This window comes from Chaetodon trifascialis, chromosome 2 (assembly GCF_039877785.1).
Source record: "Chaetodon trifascialis isolate fChaTrf1 chromosome 2, fChaTrf1.hap1, whole genome shotgun sequence".
NCBI lineage: Eukaryota > Metazoa > Chordata > Actinopteri > Chaetodontiformes > Chaetodontidae > Chaetodon > Chaetodon trifascialis.
Window position 1 is genome coordinate 26,178,685 of NC_092057.1, and position 27,473 is coordinate 26,206,157.

General features: G+C 42.0%; 2 protein-coding genes across 12 annotated transcripts; both read left to right on the forward strand.

Moving 5' to 3' along the window:
- Window positions 1–392: 392 nt before the first annotated feature.
- On the forward strand, window positions 393–16,388 carry LOC139339903 (insulin-like growth factor-binding protein 4). The gene is made up of 4 exons (XM_070975339.1): window positions 393–1,303; window positions 9,343–9,506; window positions 10,941–11,066; window positions 12,763–16,388. The coding sequence occupies exons 1-4, from the start codon at window positions 946–948 to the stop codon at window positions 12,898–12,900; spliced, it is 786 nt and encodes a 261-aa protein (XP_070831440.1). The 5' UTR covers window positions 393–945; the 3' UTR covers window positions 12,901–16,388.
- A 2,233-nt stretch (window positions 16,389–18,621) lies between these two features.
- Window positions 18,622–26,995, forward strand: LOC139339837 (SWI/SNF-related matrix-associated actin-dependent regulator of chromatin subfamily E member 1-like). Of its 11 annotated transcripts, none has more exons than XM_070975270.1 (11): window positions 18,622–19,024; window positions 19,747–19,801; window positions 20,131–20,174; window positions 20,462–20,566; window positions 21,403–21,483; window positions 21,825–21,956; window positions 22,188–22,359; window positions 24,532–24,704; window positions 24,803–24,904; window positions 25,415–25,673; window positions 25,766–26,995. In XM_070975270.1, exons 2-11 carry the CDS (start codon window positions 19,795–19,797, stop codon window positions 25,969–25,971), a joined length of 1,281 nt encoding a protein of 426 aa, XP_070831371.1. In that variant the 5' UTR covers window positions 18,622–19,024; window positions 19,747–19,794; the 3' UTR covers window positions 25,972–26,995. The 11 variants fall into 11 exon arrangements, with proteins under 11 accessions (XP_070831371.1, XP_070831391.1, XP_070831362.1 ...); XM_070975290.1 differs by having other exon boundaries at window positions 25,430–25,673; XM_070975261.1 differs by having other exon boundaries at window positions 18,640–18,946.
- The last annotated feature ends 478 nt before the right edge of the window (window positions 26,996–27,473 follow it).

The window sequence follows — 27,473 nt, forward strand, 5'->3', positions numbered from 1 at the left end:
TGTTCTCTGTCTATTTTCTTTTTTATGGACTCGAATGCTTCATCAGTGCAAATCAATACGCCCGAGTGACTGTCACATGAAATAAGTAGGACATGTTTAACTGAAGAGAATAATAATAGGACGGTGGTGAGAGGGAACTAAGTTTATTCCATGTGTGAACAAGTGAGAGGGCAATTCAGCTGTTTTTTCTCTCCATGCACTCAGGATTGAGAGAGGACAAGTGAGGGAGAGTGTATATAAGCTTGTGTGCCTGAGTAGGAGAGAGCTAGAGAGAGACAGAGGGAGAGAGCTTTAGCCTGGCTTTTCTCCGCTGTGCCTTTCAGCTCCTCTCTCACTGTAGAAAGAGGCGTGTCCATGGACCAGTATAAAGTCCAAGGAGAGCCACTCGTGTTGAGCCTTTCTCAGGAGCGAGTCCTTTGCACTGCACACCAGCAAGAGGAGGAAACTGCAGCTGTTACTTAAAACACTGCCTTTTGATGACCCGCTTTGCATTTGGACACTTATAGACCAGATTTTTCTTCATTAGAGGGAGGGAGAGCCTCTGGACTCAAACTCGAAGAGAGAGCAAGACTCACCTGACCACAGTGGTGGATATCCTTCCTGCAACTGTTCATTTCAACATAACAAAAACTAGTTCTTATCACCAATACATTCGGCAGCCGAGCAGATCACGAACAGGCTCCAATTTCTGCGCTGTGAAATTGAATCAGAGGAACGGAGAAGCAATACAGCAGAGGCATTGTGTCCCTGCAATTGAAACACTAACCAGCTGAAAATATCAAAGAGCATTCTGGACAAAGCGTCTCTCAAACCTCCCTTGTTGGTCTAAAATCTGCTGTTGAAGTAGAAAGTGATCAAAAGCTGCACAACACTCAGAGAGGAGAGGGAAAGCAAAGGGGGACCATACACGAGGGCAAAGGATTGTGTGCAGGTGCCGGGGCTGCCATGGTGCGTGGAGGTGGCGTGGCAGTAGCTCCGTCCTGCTGGGGCTTTTGGGTGTTTGGCGCCCTGTCGCTGGTGGCGCTGTGCTTGTCAGACCAAGCTATCCGCTGTCCGGTGTGCTCCGAGGAGAGGCTGGCCAGCTGCCGTCTGCCAGAAGGCTGCGAGGAGACGGTGCGGGAGCCCGGCTGTGGCTGCTGCCCCACCTGCGCCCTGCCTAAAGGGGCTCACTGTGGCGTCTACTCGCCCCGATGTGGCACGGGCCTCCGCTGCTACCCGCCGCGTGGCGTAGAGAGGCCACTGCACTCACTGATGCACGGCCAGGGGGTGTGCACCGATGAGAGAGAGGTGGAAGAAAACTCAGGTGAGAGTGAAGGGGTCAGAGTCTGTGTGTGAACTGATGACGAGCACACTTCTTGACACTGGCCACTTCTTTCTTTTACTTATTGTCAATTACAGTCAGACTCAATGCATTTCCACCACATTTGAGATCTCTGCAAATGTCTATATCAAGATGCTCTCATAGTGCGAAGCATTGTCAACCGCAGCTGACCAGGTCTCTCCAAACTTGGACTGGCGTCTCTGCGTCCCTCTCGCTCGGTGGACCCACGGCTGAGCAGACCAGAGTATTTTCTGTCTCCGCTCCCTGGGCCTTACCTGAGCCGGGCAGGGTCAGAGTTGGGGGGGTGTGACAATGTGCTGCTTGTTTACCCTAATCTCGGCTAAGCCCCGAACCAGAGCGTGCACACACACCAGCTCCTCACGCATGGCCTGATGGGAGAGCGCACACAGTCCCTCTGCTGTCTTGCGGCTGCTCACTGTGAAAGGGGCCCTGCTGTAAGACGCAGAGCAGGCAGAGAGGAGAGCGCTGTGGTGATAGCTGGGGTGGGCGTGTGTGCATGTGAGTGTGTGTGAGGAGCTTGTACTCTATGTTTCTGCTGCATGTGTCTGCACTCTGTATGACTGTGTGGCATGCGAGGCAGTCGCCTGTTTTAGTGCAGGAGCCGTGCATTTGGTTAAAGCAGATGGTGACGCTAAAACATCACTTTGCCAGCTACCTTTGGATGTGCAGTTACCATATAATGCCAAAGTTAAGCTGAGATCCTGCAGGTAGTCGTGTAGTGCAGGCAGTGAAATGCATTGTGGTGGTACTGGGAATTTGAGTCTGTGTGTGTGTGCGTGTGTGTGAAGGTGAATATGTGTGTGTGTTTGTAATGGGAGGAGGTAATAAAAGCTGCTGTATGAAATGACTGTAATGGAGTGTGGCCAGTCTGGGGCTATTAGAGCTCTCTGCAATCAGTAATTCACTTGGTGCTCTTTCATGGACGCCCCCATTCCTCCTCCTCCTGCTGCTGCAGATGTCTAACTCCTCTTCGGCTGTCGATGTCTCTATCACACTCCTCTGGGCTGACTTCTTAGTCTCCTCTTTGTTGATGCATTCCATTTGCAAAGAAGAAAGTCTGTTTCCACTTTCACACAGTGGGACGTCTAATACTGAATGTCTTATCTCCAGTTCCAGTTCACTGCTTTGACGTTCACATCTTTCTACTGAGGAAACTGGTCTCCGCTGTTTGTCTTCCTCTGCTTTCCTCAAAGGGAGTGGTGTTGATTTCCATTATGCCATATGAGACAATTGTTAGAATGTGACACAGACAAGGTGGTTCTTTCATTTGTTCCAGATTATCAACTAACTGGCCCGCCATTGCTTCACTGAGGCCAGGCTCCCAGACAGTTACTGGTAATGACAGTAGGCTATCTGCTCGTGCCAGAACACCAAAGATTTGAATCAACTTGGCCAATTCATTGCAGCATCTGTTTCCCCTGGCCCTGGGTACACCAACACATCCCCCAGCCCCCCCCCCCCCCCCCCCGAAGCCTTTGAGCGCATCGCCCACCACGTCCAGCTCCTTCATGAGGATGAGCTCATCGGCACTCTTGCTGCCAGAGCTGAAATGAGAGCCTTCTGCTCTCTGTGCAGGGCCAGCATAGGTTAGGCCGGCACATAGCATGACTAAATGGAATCAGAAAGAAGAGGCAAGCTGTTGAGAGCATGATAAAAACTGAGGGCTGTCTCAGCTTGGCCCGCTTGTTCTCCTTGAACATTATTTCTGCTCTTTGATGCTGCGTTGTCCGATCAGCTGGCTCGGAACTGGGTTACAGTGCACAGCGGGGAGCTTTGGGTCTTTTCTCTGGGGCGGGGCGGCAGTACATGAAACATTTCGGAAAGTTCATAAGTTTTGTTTTCAGTGTTCTGTAATCTGAGCACTGGGTTCTGTTTGCCTCCAAACTCCTTCTCACCCCTGGAGTCTGTCATAACAAAGAGGCAAAGCTCTGCCCAATAAACCTCACTGTAAATCAATTCTTCTGGGCAGCAGCTCAGATCTGCTGTATAAGAATGTTCAATGTAAACCATGGCAGCAGAGAGACAATCAGAAAGGCACGGGGGAGAGGCGAAGTGCAACTCCAGTCACAAGCAAGAGATTTCCTTTGTGGCGCATTCATCGTACTTATGCATTATTAAACAAGGGGGTGCATCTCCTGAATACATGTCTGACACTGCCCCACTCCTAGCAACAGTGAACATGCTAGATAAAAATAGAAGAGGGTTTTTAAAAACCAAGAGAATTCATAATGAAAAGGACCCTGGGATAGAGGCAGATCTCGACAGCCCATTGAAGAGAATTTAGGGAGTTCAGGCTAATAGTCACAGCTCTGCATCTAGATGCTGTAACGAAACACATGTAACACAAAGACCTGTGCTGCCTCATGACTGTCACTTCATTTTAAGACTAGCTGCTAACCACCAATACACATGCATTGAATCAGGCTGGCAAGAGTTATGTTATCAGTCCATTTTCTTTGGTTCAAAACAGTGTATTTCTCTCAAAAATTTATCAACCTTAAGGCTATTCTTGAACCAAATTTCCATAGCAACAACAAGCGCTATCCTGCATCTCGTGTCAAGGTCTAAGACAGCTTTAGTGCATCATAATATCCAATTCTTAGAAACCCTCTCTATCTTGATACTTAGAAAAAATCTTCATGCGTGTGTTGGCATCTGTCGCTGCATTCCTGCCGCGTCTGCCCTGGTGTCGTATTCAAATGCTTCCCCCTGACAGTGAAACGGATATTATTTACAAACAGATACAGATGTCAGATATGAAAAGTCTTACACCTACAGGCAGCAAAGGAGTTGCATGAATGAAGCTGTCGATGGAGTCAGACTCTGTGCAACTATGCCCAATTTACTGTGACGCACACAGGTCTTTATGAAAGCAGCATGCTAACCTAGATTTTCCTCTGTTCTACGAGCGAGGACTCCTCAGCATGTTTTGGGACTTGTGCACTGGTTAAAGACGTGGATGTATTTTTAGGGTGCTTTATGAGGATCTTCCCAAACCTCTTCAAGCAGATGTCCCTTAATGTTGTGTATTTGCTTTCTTTGGGTTGTGCAGGACATTTGTACAGCTGGGGCTCTTATGCAGGAGTAAACGTGATTAGCTAATTGCTGTCCTTCGTGGGACAGAGACCCCCTTCTGGTGTTGGAGCTGAGAGATACACAAACATGACACAGGCCTAAACTGAGGAAGACAGTGGATCCTCAAGGGCTGAGATTTCATATGGCAACCTATTAATTCAGCAATAAAAACACTGCAGCAGTATCTTGATAAACTGTGATTTTTAAGATGTGTACTTTCTACAGTATGCAGTATAATACAATACTGTATTTGTTATTAATATTCCAGCTAGTACACCCCTTTCACTGGCTGACAGAACTGCTCAGTTCCTCTCCTCACACTTGCACTCAAGACCTTGATTCTGTACATACATTAAAATAAGAACAATCCACTCAAATTAAGTTAATGATGTTACTCAAAATAGTCTGACCTAATTTAGTGCAGCTGCAGGTTTCCCTCTATTCAGAGTTCTATTCATCACATGCAGTAGTAGTACGAGTGCATCAACAAGTGATAGATGGCTAAGATTACCCCAGCTCAATATGACAGGATTTACTTACCCATCTGCGAGCAAATGACTCTACAAAACAAGCAGCAGATGGAGTCCAGCCTATGAAGTTATGTCCCCAAGGTTAAACATGAAAATAATATCTCAGTTCAGTTTATACTGCTGGATAAGTGACAGGAATTCAGATGTCTTTCAGCGTGTTTTTATCACGATGAAAAATGAAACTAGGAATCTCAGAGGAGACAGTGAATGTGGGAAACACCTCACGTTGCACTAACATTCCCAAAACATGTTTTATTGTCATCATGCAGACCCATGGTTTGATCCAGAAGAGCTTTGTCAAGATAAAGGATAATGTTTATCCTGATGATGATCCATCTGGAAGTATTTGGATTTTTTTGTCTCTGGTCCACACCTCTGTATGTGTGTGTATGTATCTATGTTACATCTGTCTTATTAGAGAAAATAACAGCGTTTCAAAACTTGTGCTGAAACGTTAAAGTACACAGTTGTGTTTTCTTTAGTGAAAATTAATGAACTGCTGGGGAAGCTGCCACAGCCAAGAGTGATTGTGATTTTATCGTTGCTTTATTTTCTGTCAGACCCTGTCAGAGTACAACGCAGTTTGTGTAATTTCGGATTCAAAGTAGGTGTGCACTTTTATTTATTTCCAGATTTCTTGCTCCTGACCATTTTCTGCTCGTTAAAGAGTAAATGAACAATAAATGAGAGAGGACAGTAAAATGGTGCTGCTCTGCTCTCTGTGGATTCAAACATGCTGTATGCCTGCACGTCTTTGACATCAGCTGGACGGGAGGTGTCCTGAACGGTATCAGACAGTGCAGCAGCAGTGCTTCACGTTTCAAAGGTTGCCTTTGTGATTTAGCTGATTTAACTTTCTGTCTTTTCTTTGATAAATGACACTATAAAAAGGTTCAACGGCCTTCTTGCAGCACATGCACAGCAGTTGTGACCTCACTAGAAACCAACTCTGATGATTAACTGAATTCAGAGAAGTCTTCTGCCTGGAAACCAGCGGTTTGACACTCTGGCAGCATCCAGTGTTGACTGAAAAGAATAGTTTTTTGGTTGTGAGCCCAGCTGACTTTTGAGTTTGCAGCCATAAAGTCTTGAAAAAACACGAATCAAATGTGTTACTGAACATTTTGGAGAAGTAGTCTCCACAAAGATCATTAATTTTCCAGGCAATTAGTCACTGTCAATGTAGTGTAATCTATTCTATCAAGTGTCAAGGAGAATCACAACGCTATAAATAATGTTTATCTGTCGTTTTGTGAAATTCACATATTAAGTCATTCTAGGCAAGTTTTATGGACTGATATTCTATTAGAAACAGACTAATCCCAATGTTTGGAAACCATAAATGAAGACAATAAAGCAGGAATGACACTGGCTGACGCAAAGGCTCAGTCATGGAGCTGATCCCATGGCAGTGATCAGTGGCTCTCTGTTAACTTAACAGATGCAATTTAAAATCTCAGCACTCTTTTCTTTACACATATGACACAAAAAGATGTTATTTAACATTCAGGCTAAAAAAGACATTGTTTTATTGTCCTCTCAGGTTAAAAGCTTTAAGTGTGCTTGATCACAAATGTACTACACTTAGTACTGCGCCAGCTGCACCTATAACCACGCCCAACAGTGATGTCACGGTGTACAGCCCTGCCCAAAAGTACTCTCCTATATCACTGCAGCAAATTGAGAAGTTAAGCCACTGGAGGTCAGAACTGTGACCAAAATATGGCCTGAGTGGGACATTTCACAATGAAAAAATAAACCTGTTGGTGCTCTTACATACATTCTGAAATTTCTTGTTACTTATTGGCCATTGCATACGGTAATAAGCTATGACTGTGTCCTACATCAAACTCATCCTGCAAGTATCCTCAGTGTATCAGCGTTAAACAGAGCACATATGACGTCATTCTTTGTCAAGAGTTTTTGTACCAATGTGCACTATAGTGGACTGTCTCTTGGCTTAGATACAAGATATAAGATAGTGGAAATATAAACCACAGGAAAGTACTCTGCCAATCTCGCTGAGAGGAACTAAATATTTATTTGAGGAGGATATTTGTCTGAGGTTTACAAGTTCAGCCCTAAAGCCACTCAGTCAAATCTGAAAACTGACCAGCCCTTCAGCTCCTCATGTCTGTGTTCCATATATCACAAAGAAAAGACATATAAATAAACAGGAGACGCAGCACAGACTTGTCATAATGTTGATTAAATGTTGTAACTGCAGTGAAAGTGATGGTTCCCCAAGCAGAAAGTGTGTCCATCAGAGGAAGAGTGCCTGCTCTCTCTCATCCCATTATGACTGATGCTCACACGTCTGGTGGCCACTGTGACGAATACATTTGCAAGCGCACCGGCTGATATGCGACAACAAATATTTGACTAAGAACTATTGAGCAAGCAATGCAGTTTATTGTGTAACAGATCTGGAATTTGTCAGTTAAGTGCTAACAAAATGGAGTTTTGTGTTCACCCTACTGTATGCTCAGTTGATCAGTGCTGTATCACAATTAAATGTAGCAGCAGGGGCTATGTGACCATCTGCTGATCACATGCTGTATTGTCTTCACACAAGGCTATCAAAATAATACAAAGTTTTTACGAATGACTTTGATGATGAACTTAACTTGCTGATTAAAAGCCAGCTATTGGTCTTTGTCTTTAATGGATGTTGATTGCTTAGTTTCAAGTGACTACAATGTATTCAAAGGCCAAAATAACAGGTGAAGGCAGTTCCTGATTCTGAGCGTGATTATATGTTTGCTCAAGACCTTTCTTTATCTTTGCTGTGCACCTGTGAAATGCAATTCAATGCAATGTATCAGCTCCAGGGCTGATAATGCACTGTAGGAATTATATTTCAAAAGCCAAGAGCTGCTGATCCAAATCAAATGAAACCACACACAGAAGTGGCAACTTCCTCCATGGAAAACAGCAGTGGTAGCAAACAGGACATGCCACCCCTGACCCACTTCTAAATCACTTTGGCTCGCCCTACAAAAGAGCATGGAATCGGAAAAGTGTGAACTGGCAAAAGAGGAGAAAGAACAACTTGGAACGAAGGAAACAGCTGAAAGTCTGTTGGCTCTTGTGGACGAAAGTGCTGATGAGCAAGGCTTAACAGCAACAAGACTAAAAATACAAACAGGCAAGAGACACTTCCCCCCCAGACAAGCAAAGCCAAGCAAGATGACTGTCTATGAAGTTTTAAGAAGCATGGTCACCTTCCAACTCCTGTCGCTGAGTTGTTAAAAATTCAAGCCATCTCCAGAAAATGGCCGCGGATCAATATTCCGAATACAGCAGCTATCTCGAGATCCAGCGCTGCAAAGAAAAGCTTGCTCTGGTTGGAATGTGTGTATGTGTGCCTTCAAAGCATGGGAAAAGACTGCATGTTGCACAAGATTAAAGAGGCTACTACTGACCCACCTTCACTGTCTCTTTGCCAAAAGCAATTAACTGGATGCCTGGCAGTGACCTTAGATATTAACCAGAGCTCAGATCTGGTTCAATGATCAGCTTCAAAAACAGCTTCAAAATGGTAAAACCGCAGTTTAAACCTCTTTGATTCCTGTGCCAATGTGTAAAATGCCATGGGTTATGAGCAGAAAGCATCGAACGCTGCCAAGTCTTACAAGCCACAGGTGAAAGTCAACACGCATGTGCACAAAGAAAGACACACACAACCTTTATTCCTCATTTTACCCATTTTGTGTCCCCCAACCACCAGCTAGCACACAGACACACACACAAACACACTTGTGCCCACTTGTGACAGTGCAAATACCCTCTAACAACCTCCATCTGGCACAGACTAGGGTTGTTGTGAAGGGGTGGAGAATGAAGAGGGAGGGGGGCATTTCCTGAGGAAGCAGCTGGCTGCCTGCAGGGCCACAGAACTGCAGGATTATAGGGATGCAAAGGTGAAGGTGGCACAGACCACAATGTACAGAGGGTGGCAGAACAGGGGAGGTATGGTTTACCTCCCCTCATAGCTCGTGGCATGGCTGTGGTGCAGTAGTTGAAAAGTACCAGGGCAAGAGCGGAGGTACAGATTACCCCCCAGAGCGGGAACATGGCTTGCTGTCCTTGAGGTTAACCTGGCCTCATTTTTAGCCTACATCTCACCACGTTCAGCTGTATGGGATGTTATGTAGAAGCACAAGGAGGAGCAGTAGAACAGCTCATGCTCATTATCTGACACTCAAGCAAATCATGAAAATAATGGATGTTGCCATAAATCATGCTCATATTATCAAAACATGGCTATTATGTTGCACCGACAGACATGCAACATAAGCGCTACAAATGCTTCTGACAAACTTGTTTATGTAATACTTGGCAGTGCATTGTTCTTGAATTTAAGGAACTAAAGCACTATTATGTGTCCTTTAGCGATGGACAGGCAGGATGAGATCATCCCTGAGCACCCCAACAACAGCAATATCCGGTGCAGTCCTCAAGATAAGCGCTGCATACAGAAGACCCTGGCCCGACACCCTCCAAAATCCACAAATCAGAGAAGCAACACCGCCAGGGAGGAGACCAAGGCGGCACTGGTGAGAGAAACTATCTTTTGACATCCTGTCAGTTTCCAGGAAACAAACCCAGGCAATCCTCTCTGCAACACATGGCTCAGCCCCAGCAGGTGTTTTACATTAAGGCTTTATAGTTCCAAAGCCACAAGCGTAACAGTCTTGTTATAAATTGTACAAATTAGTTATTTACAGACCGTAACATTTAATTGTGGTCTCGCAAAATAAAGTTCAGGTGCACATTGACATCAACATGCAATTTGCTGTTTTAACACTGGCAAGAGCAGGATCATAACATCCCTATTAATCACTAACAGGCTGGTTTTAGCACATTTTAGTACATTCATTTAACACCGAAATGTGTTACATAAATGCCACACATATAGAAAAATAGATACACATATAGATTTACTTGGTTTGCCCAACCAGACAGGTTGACCTTTTGTTTTGGATACTTAGGTTTTTAATAAATTCATTTTTTTTTATGTCTTCACATTCTTTGCGGTCAAGCAGTTGGACTGGTTGCGCAGCCTGATTTTAAAAAAATGCCAGAGTGATGGGTTCACATGCACTCATTCGTTGGCTCATGAATTTGTTACAGCCAACTCTCAAGCGACTGCACATTGTTCTGAGAGCCCATTATTCCAAAACCCCAATAGTCTGAAAAGACCTGCCTGATGTCCCTCTGATAGTCTGTTACTTGGTTAGGGTTAGATATTTGGTTCGATGGTTTGGGTTAGAATAAAATGTCAGGGTCAGAGCCAATCAGAAGCAGCATAGGGACAGATCTTTGTGGAATACGGATGGTAAAAAAAATAATGAAGAGAACTGGAATAATGGGCCATCTGAACAACTGCATGGCACTGACTCTCCTTTATTTGCTGATACGTTCACAAACAGTGGCAGAGTTCTGACACTTCTAAGTGTCCAATGAAAAGCTGTATGATGTTGAGTTTAAGTATTACCAACAGTAGCTCATTTACATTCAATACATATGTCACAATGTCTAAATTAAAGTCGGATGTTTTGAACACTGTGTATTTAAGATAATCAAATACTGAAAAACTCTTCTGAACAAAAGCTGCCAGAAGTTCCCATGAGCACTGGAGGCAATGTGCTCAGCAGATGAAATGTTATTTGTGTGAGTAATAATCGTTTAACCCAAATAAGACAACAGCACAAAGTATGAGTCCAAAACGTTTGCTACATTTTCCCACTATTTCCCAGATTTATCATTCATTACTTTTTATGACTGCAATAATCATTTGTGGTGGTCGTTTTAAGATTTTACCTAAACATTCTCATGATGTTCTTAGCCATTTAGAAAATTACAACTAATGCTGTCTTGTTAAGACAGCAGTTTTCTTATGGCACTGCAAATGTTTACACACATCGACTGCATGTCTGGAACTCTGCTGATGTCTATAAACAACAATTCAAAAGCCATTTCTCCTACAGGCTCCCTGTCGTGCTGAGCTGCAGAGAGCATTGGACAGACTGGCATCAAATACCCGCACACACGATGATCTCTTCACAATCCCCATACCCAACTGTGACAAGAACGGAGATTTCCACGCTAAACAGGTCTGCGAATTCAAACGCACACTCATTATGAGCTTTATTGAATTACTGAGCAGACCACTATTTGGCCATGTGTACGGGTGAACTGTGAATCTCTATTATGAAGCCAGTACAAATAAAAATGCCTATCTTTATTCTTCAAACAGTTCCTTTTAAACCATGTCAGCAATCTGTGGGCCAACACACAAAATATGCCTGCAGCCGATGAAATATTACTAGTCTTACTAGTTCAAGATCAACACAAAAGTGCCTCCAAGCGAACTGTCATGGCAATGCCAAGACCTTATTTTGCTAAGCTCATATGAAAAGTGATTTACTTTCAGAATGTGTGTATAAAGTGGTTTTCCCTAAACTGTTGGACAATAATCACTTTATTGCTATGATGGATGCAATTTGCTTTTGGATGCTGTTACTTGTTATTTTGCCTTTGCAAGTTTGGGCAACTCTGCAGATAAGAGTGACAGATACACAGATAAGACTGCTCTGAGCTGCATATGCAATCAAAGCAGCAGACGCAGAGTCAGAGATAAAAGGAAAGCTCTGCTAAGGCAAGAGTCTGAGTTATGTTGATTGTGTAATATGGTTAAAGTATCTCTGCTCAGACTCTGGCATCTGTTTACTGTTTAACTAAAACTGCACTGTGATAAAACCTAGAGGGAAGTAAAGCACAGGTCATGAGGGACAACTGGGAATCATTTCATGGCAGGGTTGCTCTAAGATTGTTAACTGGTCTTGGGGGCTTTTTGAAACAGTAAATTGCTACAGGAAAATGAGAAAATCACACAATACATTCTGTATTTACAGGAATTGTTAAAAGTTCTCAGTCCGACCCTCAGAAGCTTTAAATCAGGCAATCAAATAACTACTTTTCACAGTTTGTTTAAGGTAACTTTAAGTGCCAGCTGGGTGTAGTTCGCCTTAACTTATGATTCTTTGGTAAGTGGGCATTGTTTTCTTAATGTGGTCTGGTGACAAAATAACATCAGACAAACTCCAGCCATTTGACCATTTATGCAGGAAAAGCCAAATGCTGCAAAACAATGAAATATTTTAAAAATATAAGAACTATGGCCCATCCAACAGAGCATTATCTTCTCTCTCATGATAATCACACTAATCTGTAACCTCTTATCTACTGCTCAGTATTACATGCATTGATTCTTGGAGGCAGCACAAGAACCTGTAAGCTGTAAATTATCACCATATACTGTAAAATATGGTCAACCTGTTCACAAACATTTGCTTATTTACACACACAGCGACATTAGAATTCAATGGTAGTCATGTTTGTGTCCACCTGATGAACGTAAGTCCAACAGTCACTCTCTTTTAGCTCTGTTTTGCTCTCCACCAACTCCTGAGGGAAGCACCACTTAAATACTGCACTATGTTCTCCAGTTAGTTGCTAACGTGTCAGTGTACTGGGCAGGTCAGTGGATTTGAAACTGCACCAATGAGAAAGGTGAGAGTGAACCAAAACAGCAAAGTAGTGAGCTAAGACCAAAATATTGATTTTAAAAAATCCATAAAGTGCAGAGGAACTGCAGCGTTGACTGATAAGTGTCTGTGGGTTTTTCACTGAGCAACACCTTGATCCTTTGTTAACATAACAATATTTACCAGTGCACCATTAACATTTGAGCCTGCAGAAGCTGTTGAAGAAGCTATGACATGTAACTCGAATATCTTGTGCCCACAGTGTCATCCGGCACGTGATGGCCAGCGGGGAAAGTGTTGGTGTGTGGATCAGAAGACGGGCATGAGACTGCCGGGGCCGCTGGAGCTGCGAGGGGATCTGGACTGCCACCAGTTAATGACTGCTACCCTGAGGGACTGAGGAATGAAGAGTGGCAGTGGGGGTGCAGGACCAGCTGAACTCTACTGGTGCTTATTAGTAGGACTACACGAGGAAAGGACTTCGCTCTAAAGCCTCGCTTCACTTGAGGTCGATGGTACTTGAGCTTGCGCAACAAAAAGGAAACCATTGAATTGAGTTCTTTTGCTATTTTGTTTCTGTGTGTGAGAGTATGTGATGTCTGAGTCTTTTGAGCACTTGTTGTATACTGTTTCTACTATGTGAACTTAAGACGGATAGTCTTTAGACACACGCGCTTTGAAGTAACAGGTGGCAGAAAAAAACCTTTCACAGATAACAGTCGTAGTTGTGATCTTTGTTAGACAGCAAAATGTGTTGTTTTCTCTAGTCTAACTTCAGTAGAGTACTGTTGAAAAGTAAGAAAATGCATCAACCCCACCAGATAATCAGACCTGAGATACATGAGGAGCTGGTAGCTTCTGTTAAACTCTTTATGGAGCACTAGATCAGTTGCAAAAAAGATTAGAAATTAAAAGATTATGTACTAGCTTTTCACACAATGTGTGTAATTGGTTGTGATGTGTGAATCTTATTCTACTGTCCTATACGTATGTCATAAAAAACCCAACCCATCTGGTAAGTGGGTTCAAACTAACCATAAAATGTGTTTGCAAACACAAAGTCTAATCAGTGACAGCACAAGAGCAGCAATAAAAGACGGACTGAGAAGAACAGTCAAAATGAAACCAGGGTAACAAAGGAATGCAACAATCCCATGACTTGAGTTACCAAACGATAAGCCATAGCTTTCACAATATCAAGACCAAACTGAAAAGTGAGATCAGTGTGAAAAACTGCATCTCTGAGAGGCCAGAATAGACGTGCGTCATTACCCCGTGGTTAACACTGCATCCTCCTTTCTCTGCCGACGAGCTCTCTCAAGCATCGCAGTCCAGAAGGACTGGCAGAGTAGCTGGGCTAGAAACTCTGTCCGCTGCTGATAGGATAATCTTATTTCTCCAGCTGGTGCTAAGATGCCAGTGTGACTCTTGTATGAATATGCTTCAACATACAGGATTTCTCTCCAAGCTGCTTGGCAGAACTTTGGTGGTGCTATATACTGAATGTGCCAAAATGCAAACAAACAAACAAAAAAAAGAGGCTTTGGGACTTTGTGGGCATTGTTTAGGATTGGAACTGAAGACTGGGGTATGCAGGAAGACGAGCAATTAGCACTGGCAAGTGTGAGGGTCACCTAAACGCGTGATCAGCTTCACTAGCTATCTCAAAGGTTTTCCATGTGTGTTTTCAATGTCACTGTTAACACGTAAAAGTAACATCCCATGCTGACTCTGAACTCTCCCTGCAGCGAACAGGCTGAATGTTCCATCGGCTGGTGTGATGTGTTTTAAATACACAAGCAGAGTGGAACAGGTTGTAATGTTTGTGCTCCTGGCAGCACAGCCACTCCTGGTTAATATGAAGCTTTGAATGGAGGACTCTGGTGCAGCAGTAAAGATAGCATAATGATTTTGTGGAAACTAGAATTTCCTCTCTTAATCTGACAACGCTAGTTTTCACTTTTCATATCGTCTGTAGAGCATCACATTAATAATCACAGGAATGTGTTACCAGCGAAGTGACATAGCTACTCATGACATATTTTAGATACCATGGGCGAGGCTGGTTTTTTCTGATAGCAATTTGATTGTACTGGTGTTGTACATTATGAGTTCAGGGCAGAGTGGCAGGTTTAAGCTAACACTGGTGTTTGTCACCACCAGATACGGACAGCCTGCTCTGTGGGAAACCTGGGTTATTATTGACTCCAGCAAAAGTTTGCCTGTGTAGATGGTCTGTCATTATTGCTACTGCTGAGCTTGAGTTCACTAGAGAAGGGGGACCCCCACCGAAAACAGCAGAAAGGTCAACCTGTCAGCGAATCATCGCTGTGTTGATTACAGCGCAGTCACATCAGATAAGTTGAAAAGTAAAAGAAAAGAAAGATCATAGAGAGTCAGATATTTACAGCTACTGTCACACAATGGATTCTTGGTTCTGTCTAGATCTCCACACTGATTTTACCTCAACATCAATTAAGCTTTAAATTGGACTAATTCAGCACAACATACTGAAGGCAGGTTCATTCAGCAACAGTGCCATGAAAATTTTTATTATTATTATTAATAATATGCATTTTTTGCACATTTTTTTTCCACATTAAATTTGGTCTCTTTTTTTTCTAAAATGCAGTAGTAGACACATATAAAGAGCGTGAGAGAAGCAAAATACCCAACTTTGATGCTTCTCTCATTTCTTTAATGTGCAGGGTAGCAAAACAGAAAAGCCCTCCCCCAGTAACCTCAACCAAACTAGGTGAGGACAGCTGATATAACAAATTTTGTCCCTTATCATCAGACTGAAGGTTTCTCTGATGTACCTTCACTCCATTGTGAGGGTACTTAAGGGTAAAATTCTGTATTTGGGTGTTTTCTTAATGCACTTTGTCTTCTAATTTGGCTACAAAACTCACTTGTGAAATTGGAATAAAAAAACTTAGAGAATTACACTGAATGTTCCATAAATTCACATTTTATATGGTTAATCAGAATATACTATTGGAACAAACATGATGGAAGGCAGTTTCTTGTGTTTGTGTTGGCCTAGTTCTATCATAGATAACAGACAGAATTCCATACTTTTCGTCCCCAGTTACTAATAAGACTACATAGTGCGGGGAATTTAATCTTATCACTGAAGCCAATGGTCAGTTTCTAACCTTTGGTGGAAACAAAGCACTGCAACCTGATGACCACATTTACTTGTCACTAAAGAGAGAATCCAAAGGTAGTTCACCAAAACACAGAACGATAGATAGAAGATGGTATGGGTGAAGATTCACTGCTACAGTTTAAAGAATATCAAAAACCAAATATCCTAAAAAATGTTCCAAAGACTACAAACAAAGTGTCTGGAGACATCAATACTTATTCAGTGAAATGCATGCACACAAAACAGTTTTGGCACAATCCTATCTTATCATTCATCAACTAATGAAGTGTTACTAAACATTCAAAGACATTTCTCTGTTAAATAATTGTAATCTTTGAGAGAGATGACAAATGGTTTTGGCTTTGATTTTGTAAAGGCCTTCTAACTACATAAACTGTGTATTTAAGCTATAGTACATTGCTTGATCTCTAACTTTGCTGTACTGAGCTGTAATTGCATTTCTCAAGACTAGATTGTTCCTGTTTGCCTTTGATATTATCTATTAATGTGTAGAAAATATGAAGTAATGTTTGCATGCATACAAATGGACTGGGGTTGGAGACGGCTAAGGTCTTGCGTATCTTGTCCAGAACAGGACTGTTATATTCAAACACTGAAGTGATCAAAGACCTGAAATATAGAGTTTCAACCAATTAAATGGTCACTCACATTGTAAATGTTTACCTGATGAAAATGTACACATTGTAATACATCAATTAAAACACTTTAGAGATGACAATGTTGTTGACAATTGCTGTTGTTATTAGTAGCAGTAGTAATATTAATAGCAGCACTGGATCTTATCTCAGATATATTGCTGCCATGTATGCATGTTGGCCAATACATCACAAGAAATGTGAGAATGTGAGAAAGCATGGAAATGCCATAGTGCAACTGTGCTTTGTTTTTCATTGTGTTGTCATAAATAATGGTTGGAAGAAGTTTTCCTATAAAGCAACTTGTCTCAGACAAAATACAAGAAGTTCGGATAAATGAAGAGTGAATTAACACAAGAAGATAAACTCGTCATTGATGACAGGCTTTTCTGTCTAGCAAAATGCATTTACTAGTCATAATACTGGGTTCTCACAGTGCTTCATTTAATGTTTATTATAGTCCAGTATAGTTTTTATAGCTCTAAAGGTTGAATTGTTTAGGCATTATTTATCTAATCGCAATTTAAATATGTTTTTTGATCTGTCTGCGTTGCTGTTTTTTAGTTATTACTGATGCTAATTTAACTGCCATCAAAGCTTTAACTGTAAAGTTTAAAGTAGACATCCTTATAAAAAAGATGGCTTATGTTGTGTGTTAATTTAAAGTAAATATGAGGACATATTGTTATTTGACTTTTAAACTCAAATATTGGTATCTACCTCAAAAGGCAATATTGGTCAGTTGTGTTATTAGAGTTGTGTTATTAGAGGAAGCGGATTAGTGTCGTGTCATTTGTTATCCAAGCAGTTCTAGATACTGTGGAAACCTTTGACTACATAATGAGCTGTGTTCCAGGATGCACTTCACATCTGAATTTGCAGTGATCGACATGTGTGAGAACTCATCTCATCAGTCTACCTGTCTATTTCATCAACTGGTAAAAAGTTCAGATTGTTGCCTCCGAGCGAAAGCAGTAAACAAAACATTTATGATGGACTGAAATGAATTTATGAACTTAACCATGTCAGCAGAACAACATCATTTGTAATGTCAATGCCAGTTTGAAGGGCTTTTTAAGGTTTTGTTTTTGTTTTTTTTACATTGAAATCAAGCACCATATGTTTCCCTGAGCCTCTTGTGAGAGATGGTTAGACAGACAGGTTAATGATAATACTCAAAGTATTTGTCCAAGGAATACCTCTGGAATGATACATCATAATAATCTGACTACAGCGGCTTCTAAAAATACCTCCACCGTCTACCACCAGAGTAAACTTTCAAGTCAGCTTAGTTCCACTCCCTGAGTCTATTTTGGAGAGCTCTACAGGCTTAAGAACTGGGTCTGAAGCTGCATTACAAGAACAGCCTTACGGGTTTCCCTCTGATTGATTCAAAATGTCATAGGCCCTGTTCTGCCCCTGGCCATCCACAATCCCACAGCTGTGCCTGGGAGGCCCTGTGTGAGTGTCTGTGTTAAGCCTGCACAGTAGCTTACAGGCATGTGACCTCCAACCTACCTCAATATGTGCTCCATCACAGGTGTCCAGTGCTAAACAAGGTCCCGGCCTTGCCTTGTATGGAATCTGCTCCATGCGGCATCCATACAGCTTTCTGTCCATTGCCTGGTGAACGAAAAGACGAAGCACCGCACCTGCAGATGAGATCACAGCAGTGTCTGCTTGCATATTATACAGGCTGCAGGTCAAGCAGAAATAAAATAAGCTCTCAAGTGTGCAGTGTAAACAGAAAGTAACAGGGTCACAAATGAACACAATCAATTAACTAATCCAAAACAAGTACTATTCAGGTTGAATGGACAGAGATGTAGGCTAAATCCTGCAGGCTTTGGACTGTTATCTTTAGGGTACACACTATTACAACTATTGACCTGGGCGGCTCTCAAACAATGTGAACAAGAATGCAAAGTATTTCAGTTCTCAAAACAAGGGAGCAGTGAATGGGGCAACCTTGATTTTCTCAAAAGCTTAGTGGCCTGTGAAGCGTCTGCGATGCAACTTACGGTATGGTGACATAAGTCACTTCAACTTTTTTCAGTGCTATAGCCCGAGTTTATTTCCTTGTCAAAAAAAAAGAAAGAAAGAAAGAAAGAAAGAAAGAAAGAAAGAAAGAAAGAAAGAAAGAAAGAAAGAAAGAAAGAAAGAAAGGAGAAAAACGTGTGTAAACTGTGGAACATCTGCACTCACATAGCACTGGCTTTTTGCTTTTACCTTTACACAACTCAGGAGTAAGCTGGCTCCACTATTTTCCCTACAAGTTTGATGATGATGTACTTACACACCATTAAAATATAATGTGAAATCCCGTTTAGCTGCGCCATACTTTCTAATTTCCTCTGAATGGAGTGACTGTTCTGAAGCAGAAATATGTTTTCTACTGTCAGATCAGTAAGTCAGAGCTGCAGCAGTGACAGTTGAGGGCGATGAGCATCCGCATCGAGCCAAGGAACAGCTGTAATGAGGAGAGGGTGGGGGTGCAATTCTGGAAGATTCTGCGGGAATCTTAGGAGTGGACCCCATTTCATTCGTTTATTGTAGGGACTGTTTCTTTGAGCTAGGTGGTTAGCCTACCCTGTCAAACCCACAACGTACACACTGTGGTTGGGATTAAAGGTTTTAGGGTGAGTTTTCTCTCCAGCACTTTAATATACATGCCTGCTCGTCACCATCAGAATCTATGGGATTTTGTATATCTATAGGTATGTTGGTTTGCCTTGACGTTGCATGCTAGTAATATCTCAGTTATGTATTTTCCCTTTTCATTTAGCTGAGGTAGCTAAGCTACGTAACCAGCTAGTCCTCAAGCTGCTGGTTATTCAGACCACCGAAGTTACCGTTAACACGATGAGCCAGTCAGTCAGCTAGTTTGGAATTTCTTCACTCCTCACAGTATAACGCTGAAGTCACGCACATTTGGCACCGCACTTTTTATTGCTGGCGTTTGCGGTAGACTAGCTGACCTAGCTAAAAAGAACACATTTCTGTAGCTGCACCACGTTAGCATGCTAACAGCTCGCTCCCGTAGAGATATGACGCTAGCGCTAGCGGTTAGATGACCGATGTAATGTAGTCACAACGTGAACAACCTGTGCTATTTCACATGTTATCCTATCAAAATAATCATGACTCCTTTGGCATGTAATGGGACCTTTAGCAAATGAACGCTGTGATCGATACGTGTTCTTTTGCTAACATTAAATGTATTTTAATCCAACAAGCTTCAGATGACTGTCATTGAGTCAGATTAAGCTAACTGCGAGGTAACGTCGATGCTAGCCAGCGTTAGCCTGCCCTGTTGTCTGACAGTCACCATCGGCACCTCTTTGTTTTGTGCAATGGATAACATTCAACCACCGTGCCAACACAGTTCATCCCATCAAAACGATGTAAAATGCTGTCCCACTCTGTGTGTTTATTGCAGAGCCAATGACCGGAACAGATTGACACCTAATTGTTCCTCACTGCAAAGATGTCAAGTAAGAAACTGGGAGGGTTTCAGCTTGTTGTGATATTAAGATCTTTGAAGAGGATGATATCAAAATGCATATTCAAATGTATTTCCATAAAGACACGTGAGTTGATATAACCATAACACTGCAGTGTCAACGTTCATCAATGGTTAACACAGAATTTCGTTGCTGTTGGTCAAATTGTGTTATTGATGGTTGTATTTCATGTAGAAAGACAGCATTTTTACTAACCATCTAGCAAAAAGTCAGGGTTAGCTAACGTGGAGGATTTGAAATTGTCTGCTGTTTCACTGCACTGATGCTCTGTTTGATTTGGACCTTTTCTTTCACAACAGAGAGGCCATCCTATGCTCCCCCCCCTCCCCCCGCCCCTACGACTGTAAGTATCCCTAACCTGGTGGAGCACTGAATGCTGGCTAGGTATCCAAAGTTAAGCCGATGTTACTGCTTGGAGACATAATTTTGGTACAGTTTGTGCTTTATCAGAATATACTGTCATTTTTTCATGTTGAAGCCACAACACCTGTTTGTAGCACAGACGGATGTGCCGATACACCATGGCTTCTGAAAAGGCTTCAGATTTGCATTTTCCCAGCTTCTTATTTATTTGCACCCACCTTTTATGTCATTTCTCATTCGTATTTCTGTCTCATTTGTTTCCATCAGCAAATGCCCAACACTACCGGGTTTGTGGGGTACAACCCATACAGCCACCTTGCCTACAACAACTACAGACTGGGAGGGAGCCAAAGCAGCAACAGTCGGGCAACGGTATGAATAATAACACAGAGTAAACAAGGTGACTGAAAATGTCAGGAAGACGCAAGTGGACAGTTAAGTTTGGCTTAGTCAAAGGGTGAGACTGCATAAGCCTCTGCAAGCATCAGCAGCACTGGAGCTTTTCACAAGCTCGACCTTTGCTTTGCTCAGAGCAAATGAGATTTGATGTGTTTCTGCATTTTTTGCAAGCGCAGATGCTGCAGAATAGTCAGTACGAGACACTTAACTCATTCCATTACTGAGACTGAATGTGTGTCATACCAGACTCCCTGTGCTGCCTCCATCACAGTGCAGACTGGCTAAAAGTCCATCTGTGTGTATTCAAATACCACCTGCCTTTCAAAGTCTGCATTTCTTACAGCCATGTTAAGTAACCCATGCCATCAGTGTTGCCATGGCATTACAGACTCGCAACTCGGCATGGCTCTGGCTGCTGAGTAGTAATTTAGTCGCTGCATGCAAGCTGTGGTTGGCTGACTCTGATAATGGCATTATGGGCAAATCTCAGTTTAAGTGAGATTTTTTTTTGTTGTTTTTTTTCACAGTCAGTGCTATTCCATTGTACTCTGTGGGGTTCCTGACTTGCGTATGGCCTCAAACTGACATTAATTAAATCATGTTAATTGAAGTGACACAAAATTACTTTGATGCATATTGTATTTGATTCGAAGTCTCATTTTCTTATAGTTTTATGTCAAATTACATAACTATGCACCTGCACGTAGTTTTACAAGCTGTACTCAGCCTAGCTTAGTGAGAGTGTTTAAATGGTTGCCTGATCACTCCGCAGCAACCGTGCCTTAAGGTGACTCTTCTTTGTTTGCCAGAATTCCTCTGGAATAAATATCCCAAAGCCACCAAAGCCACCCGATAAGCCATTGATGCCATATATGAGATATAGTCGTAAGGTAAGTGCACAGTATTTAATTGCTACCTTTTGCATCATCATATGCTCTGTTGGAAGACAGGGATGCTTTGCTTTTAAGATATTCTAACAGCTCAGAGTAAGTAAGATGTACATTTTGTTTCAGACACTAATAGATGCTTGCTAATCGAGGTAGGTGTGAAGCCACATTATGCCAGGAATTAGCTAGGACTGTCTTCACCATGCAGTGGGATTTATCAATTTGGAGATGGAGCTTAAAGCACACGGCCTCCTCTGGTTTGTGACCTCTCTGCAAAGAGATAACCACTTATAGCCCCTCCAATCCAACCCAACCCCACACCCATGTCTGGTTCTCATCACCAGGTTTGGGATCAAGTAAAAGCCTCCAATCCTGATCTGAAGCTATGGGAAATTGGGAAGATAATCGGTGGCATGTGGAGGGACCTCACTGATGAGGAGAAACAGGATTATTTGAATGACTACGAAGCAGAGAAGGTTGGTTGTTTTACAAGGGGTGTTTATGGGGTTGTTCTGATGGGTGACCAGTACTGTAGATGTGTCTCCAACAGTTGTGGGTCCCTCCAGTCATCATTTCTTCCTTCCTAACAGTAACCTGAGTAAACCTCTTTCCTTTTCTTGTCATAGTTGATTGAAACAAGGGTCCTCATGTTGTATCTGTTTGCCTTGTCTGTTTCCCTGTCATTCCTGTCATCTTTTTCACCGTAGATTGAGTATAATGAGAGCATGAAGGCCTATCACAATTCGCCAGCCTACCTGGCCTACGTCAATGCAAAAAGCCGGGCTGAGGCAGCTCTGGAAGAAGAGAGCCGCCAGAGACAGTCTAGACTGGACAAGGGCGAGCCTTACATGAGTATTCAGCCAGCAGAGGATCCAGATGGTAAGGCCACTCGGCTAAATGCTTTGTCTCCCAAGGTTTAGAGCACTGTGACAGAGCTGTAATTACTGTAGCACGACCACACAGAGTTGCCAGTCCGCACACCCAGAAACTGTTATCTTTTCCCCTCCTCCTACACTGCTACAACCTTCCACATGTTTGGTAATGCTACCTTTGAAATGCCATTTCTGCTTTTAAGCTGCAAAATGGAACAAAATTTGTCATTGTTTTGCACAACTGTTTACATTTTGTAGGTATTCTTGCCATTGGTTTAGACATAATTGCAAAATTTACATTCTTTTCTCTGTTGTTTTAAAGACTGACGCACACACATGTTAGACACACAGGCCAGAAGAAGACTTTTGAGTTACACCCACCTCAAGGAAATGATGCTTGTCTGGGGTCTGGCTGGGTTACAGTAGAAGATAATGATGTACAGGAAAACTACAGATAAAACCAATTGCTATTTAGAAACACCCCAGACCATAAAAATGTCAGTGCTGGTATCCCAGTGGGTTATGTACTCAACAGACTGCACGTACTACGTCAATGATTAAATAAGATTTAGCTCTCCGGGTGGCTATATATTCAGAGATTGTACTTCAGTAATAAAGTCTTGTGGAAATTTGACTCTAAGCTGCTGGCATGTCTCTGTTTCTCCTGTTCTGTTCTTAATAGCATCAAAACAGCTTGCAGAGATCAAGTTCCAGCTAGAGAGCAAAGGATGGATCAATCATGCTCTGTTTTAAAATGCATTTGTGAGAAAATTAACAAGCAAAACTAAATTATAGATATTTTTTCAAAGTTTGTCATGCGTGTTATGTAATTGGGACATTATGAGGCATTCAGGAGGTGACTTGGTTTTACTTGAATTCTATCATGCAGAATAATGTGAAACACTAATCATGCAAAAGACACTCACACACTACCTTCAGAATGTATTACCAACTGTTTCCTGTTGTGGTGTCAGACAACTTAAGTGAGCACCTTTGAAACTTTGAACATGGCAGATGAGATTCATTTCTGCTCTCTGGAAAGTTTCATTGGGGCACACGTGTGCATAACAACCACAAATTCAGGTGATATCCACCGTGAGTAAAATGGTACTGGTAATTTAACAGATACCGTAAAATTCAATACATAAATACATTCAATTTACACACTTGGTCTAGTGTTAATCACTTGTGTAAATGTCTTCATTAATTGCAGTCAGTTAATTACTTGAAATCATTTGACATGATCTTGTAGATCCTTCATGTCATCTTTATTGGATCACCAACACGCTGTATACAAATTAATGTTTAAATGCCGTCATTTACAGAACTTGTGTTAAAAGCACAAATTTCATTTTTGTGTTTGTCAAAAACACGTTCAGTGTTGTTCTTGATTGGCTCTTGAATTCGATTGAAAATCTACTCACTGACCTGAGGACAGCTGTGTACTGATACTGTTGTCTTCACACATCCAAACAAAGCCTGAGCAAAAGAGAATGGGAGAGAATGGTCAGTGCACCAAAATGACGGTTCTCAAAGTCAGGAAGGTCGAAAGCTGTAATCACTGTCAAAGATGCTTCTGAAAGTACTGTAGTTCTGAATTTTATGCTGAATGCATTTGCAAAATAAATAAATAAAATAAAAAATCCATTTGAATCCATCTGGACTTATTTCTTTAATGTGGAAAAAGTAAGTAGGGATGATTATTGTCTTAAGGTACTGTAGATTAACTGTATTTGGATTTTACTTTCCTGCACTATCATCCTGTATTTAAATGGCAAAGGAGTATACATTTAAGACAAAGAAGAACATTTGCTGATGAATGAAAATTGCAGACTACATCTGTCCACATACGCTGGGTTATAATTAACTGCTTGTTCCATTCACCTAACAATAACGGTTTTGCTTTACATAAGGATGTATTTTGACATAATGGCCTACACTTAACTCTAACTCTGTATAAATATTGAGCAATATCCTCCTCATGTTTATAGTGTCTTGATAGAGTAGCATTTGCATCATTTTGTTTTGGATCATTTTTGCCATAGTTTGCTGAAGCCTCTCATATTCGGTGATGGTAACGGTGATGGTGACTGGAACACATCTCTACTCTTTTGACAGGTGTGTAAAAATATATTTCCTAAAACAGTCTTAATAACTTAGATGTTTTTCATGTCTTCAGATTACGACGATGGGTTTTCTATAAAGCACTCAGCCGCGTCTCGCTTCCAACGCAACCACCGTCTGATCAGCGAGATCCTCAGTGAGAGCGTAGTTCCAGATGTGCGGTCCGTTGTGACCACTGCACGCATGCAGGTCCTCAAACGCCAGGTCCAGTCTTTAATGGTACACCAGGTATGATCAAATTGTGTAATGCTGGCATTTAGCAGACAGCTTTGTTTTTAGCAGTTAATAGCGTAACAACTGTGATGCCTGTTTGTCTTCTGTCACAGAGAAAGTTGGAGGCAGAGTTGCTTCAGATTGAAGACCGCCACCAGGATAAGAAAAGAAAATTCATCGAAGCCACAGAGTTATTCACAAATGAGCTCAAAAGGGTATGGCATCTTTTACATGGAACTTGGTCATCGCTTACTCGCACGCAAGCTTCATTTTGCATGTTTGATTATACAGTGTGCAGCTCTGGTTATGTGCCAGTCTACGCCTGCTTTACAGCCACCAGCTGCTGCTAACTCCATCCACATGTTCTGGCAATTATAAAGCTGTCATCATTTACAATTTGTAGCCCCCATAATTGTTCTGAAATGAGATGCAGCACTGTGCAATTGATTGCACTGTCTGCTATTCACAAGAGGTGGCGCCATTTATCCTGTTACAGAGCATCTGACAGCATCCAGTCACTCACTCACCAAGAAGGAGCATTTTCAAGACTGAACATGCTGAAACATTGTTGTAGATAGAAACGGAACTATGTGCACATTCAGTGCCGTTATTTAGTTTCTTTACAGTTAAAAAAAAAATCTATTGGGCACACACAGCATGCTCATGCTCAGTGCACCAATTGTTTCATCTTTCCACATTAAATCCCCCGTTGCTGTACTTTTAAGCTGTGTTGTATGAAGGTGGAAGTGGACATGGAAAAGATTTCTGCAGAGATTGCTGCAGCAGAAGAGGCAGCCCGCAAACGGATGGCAGAACGAGAAAAGGATGCGGGAGACCGAGGTGCAAGAGAGGCCCCCACCTGTGTCTTAGCTGAAGAAGAAAAGCACATTTGTGCAACGCATGGCAGCAAGTCCCAGCCAAATTCTCTGAGTGAAAGTAGCAAGGAAGGAGAGGACACAGAATCCAACACCACAGACACACCAGGTGTGCCACACTGGCCTTTTTTGTGGCTGTCTGGCTCTACTGTAGGGCTTCATGTTTTTTAATGTTATGCCTTGTTTTTGTTTTTGACTCAGGGAAGTCAAAGGCCTCAGAGGAGCTTGACACTCATCCAGGCAGCGAGGAGGGGGTGTCAGAAGACAAAGAGAGTGTCCCAGAGGGAGCCATGGAGGAGGGAACCAGCGACAGTAACACAGGCTCAGAGACCACCTCTGCTCAAACAGAAGATGCCCCAACTATTGAGCCATCAGAGGGGCCAAGCAAAGCAAGAGCAGCCCACTAAGTCCAACACCTGAGGGTCTGTGAACTGTAAGGCTGTCTGATATCATCCTCTGATTACATGAATATTCCACCGTATCATCTCAGTTTGTCGGATGGGCTCAGTGTTTAACAAGACTGAGGCAAAGATGATGTTTTAGTGGAGTTTGAAAGCCCCAAGGCTCACAGATGTGTGCTCAATACAAGTAAAATAAAAATGTAAAACACTTGAAGCCAGCAAAGCAATGGTCCTGTCTAAAAACAGTGGCTGCGAAGTGCACCACAAAAGCCCACGTGAACAGGCCTCATCGCTGTGTGGAAAAACACACAGAGGCCCCCTTCAGCACATCCTGATACATATCTCTAGCACTATGTCTGGCATAGATCAGACCAGATCGCCACAAATCAAGACTATACTAAGACTGGCTATGAAGAAAGCTGTCACATGAAACAAACATGGTTCAGTGTTATATTTATCGTTGTCCTTTGTATTTGTAGTGTTATTGTTGCTTTTATTGTTCTTTTTGCATGTTGCAATTTTTCAAAATAAGTTGGCATACTTGTGATGAGTGGAGCTGGGTGACCATCTCCTTTGCAGGAGAATATTTGTTTACTCTCTGTATCAGTATTACAGTGACAGTATTGTCTCAGGAGTTTGTAGTCATTAGTAGTAGTTATTTTTGTTATTTATTATAAGCATTTTTATTATTCTTGTGTATTGGTTGTCCTGGGCCCCGCCCAGTCCATCCATAAGTATATCACATGATCATCAATGCTGTACAATGCTGAACTACCAGTGTTCTCAAGTTTGCTAGCTATCAATCAAATCAAAAGCAGTATGCTTAGAACATGTCTGTGTTATGATCAATATTGCAATTTTAAGCAGAAAACTTTTAAATGTACCATAATTGTGTACACAGTGTAACAAGGTTTGCTTAAACATGGATTTTCATGTCGTAAAACAGCTTGAAGAGCAGTCATAAACATGCAGTCTTAAAATGAATTTCCTTTTGCATATTTATACCAATAAACTTTTCTACCACGAACAAGTTCTCCCCTTTAGTATAAATAACTATAATTTCACATTTATGGTACAAATGTGCATAATTTAAAAGTACAGAAAGTGCTTTTAACAGTACAGTGCAAAGCCTTATTTGATAACGTTACATTACTATGAGCAGTCGCGGTGCATAAACGATCAAAGACAAGTTGTCTGTATAAAGGTATGCAGAGGCTTGTATCATATGCCTGTTGGTGCATACAGTGTGCTTGTATATAGCATATTTGTCCTTTACACAGTACAGGTAAGGGAAGTGGGTAAGATTAGAGGGAATTGTTCTCATTTCCTGTTTTCAGTGCAGAACTAGCAACCTTCCTGAAGGCTCAGTTTTGCATGTAACAGAATTCAGTATTACAGCATTACTAAAGAAATGATTCAGACGTGACAGGAGGTTTAAGCGTTATTACTATAGTTTCAGCCTCTTGTGAGATTGTGAGGTGTAATGATCAGATTTGGCAGTGCTTAAG

What these genes read in the sequence shown, in the direction of transcription:
- LOC139339837 (XM_070975230.1), top strand. Translation starts at nt 20,234, where the DNA reads ATGTTACTGCTTGGAGACATAATTTTGGTACAGTTTGTGCTTTATCAG. An exon ending in GCAGCAACAGTCGGGCAACG is followed by an intron (nt 20,567 to 21,402) that starts GTATGAATAATA and finishes TTTGTTTGCCAG; the next exon opens with AATTCCTCTGGAATAAATAT. An exon ending in AGTCTTTAATGGTACACCAG is followed by an intron (nt 24,705 to 24,802) that starts GTATGATCAAAT and finishes CTTCTGTCACAG; the next exon opens with AGAAAGTTGGAGGCAGAGTT.
- LOC139339903 (XM_070975339.1), top strand. Translation starts at nt 946, where the DNA reads ATGGTGCGTGGAGGTGGCGTGGCAGTAGCTCCGTCCTGCTGGGGCTTT. An exon ending in AGGAGACCAAGGCGGCACTG is followed by an intron (nt 9,507 to 10,940) that starts GTGAGAGAAACT and finishes TTTCTCCTACAG; the next exon opens with GCTCCCTGTCGTGCTGAGCT. An exon ending in GAGATTTCCACGCTAAACAG is followed by an intron (nt 11,067 to 12,762) that starts GTCTGCGAATTC and finishes TTGTGCCCACAG; the next exon opens with TGTCATCCGGCACGTGATGG.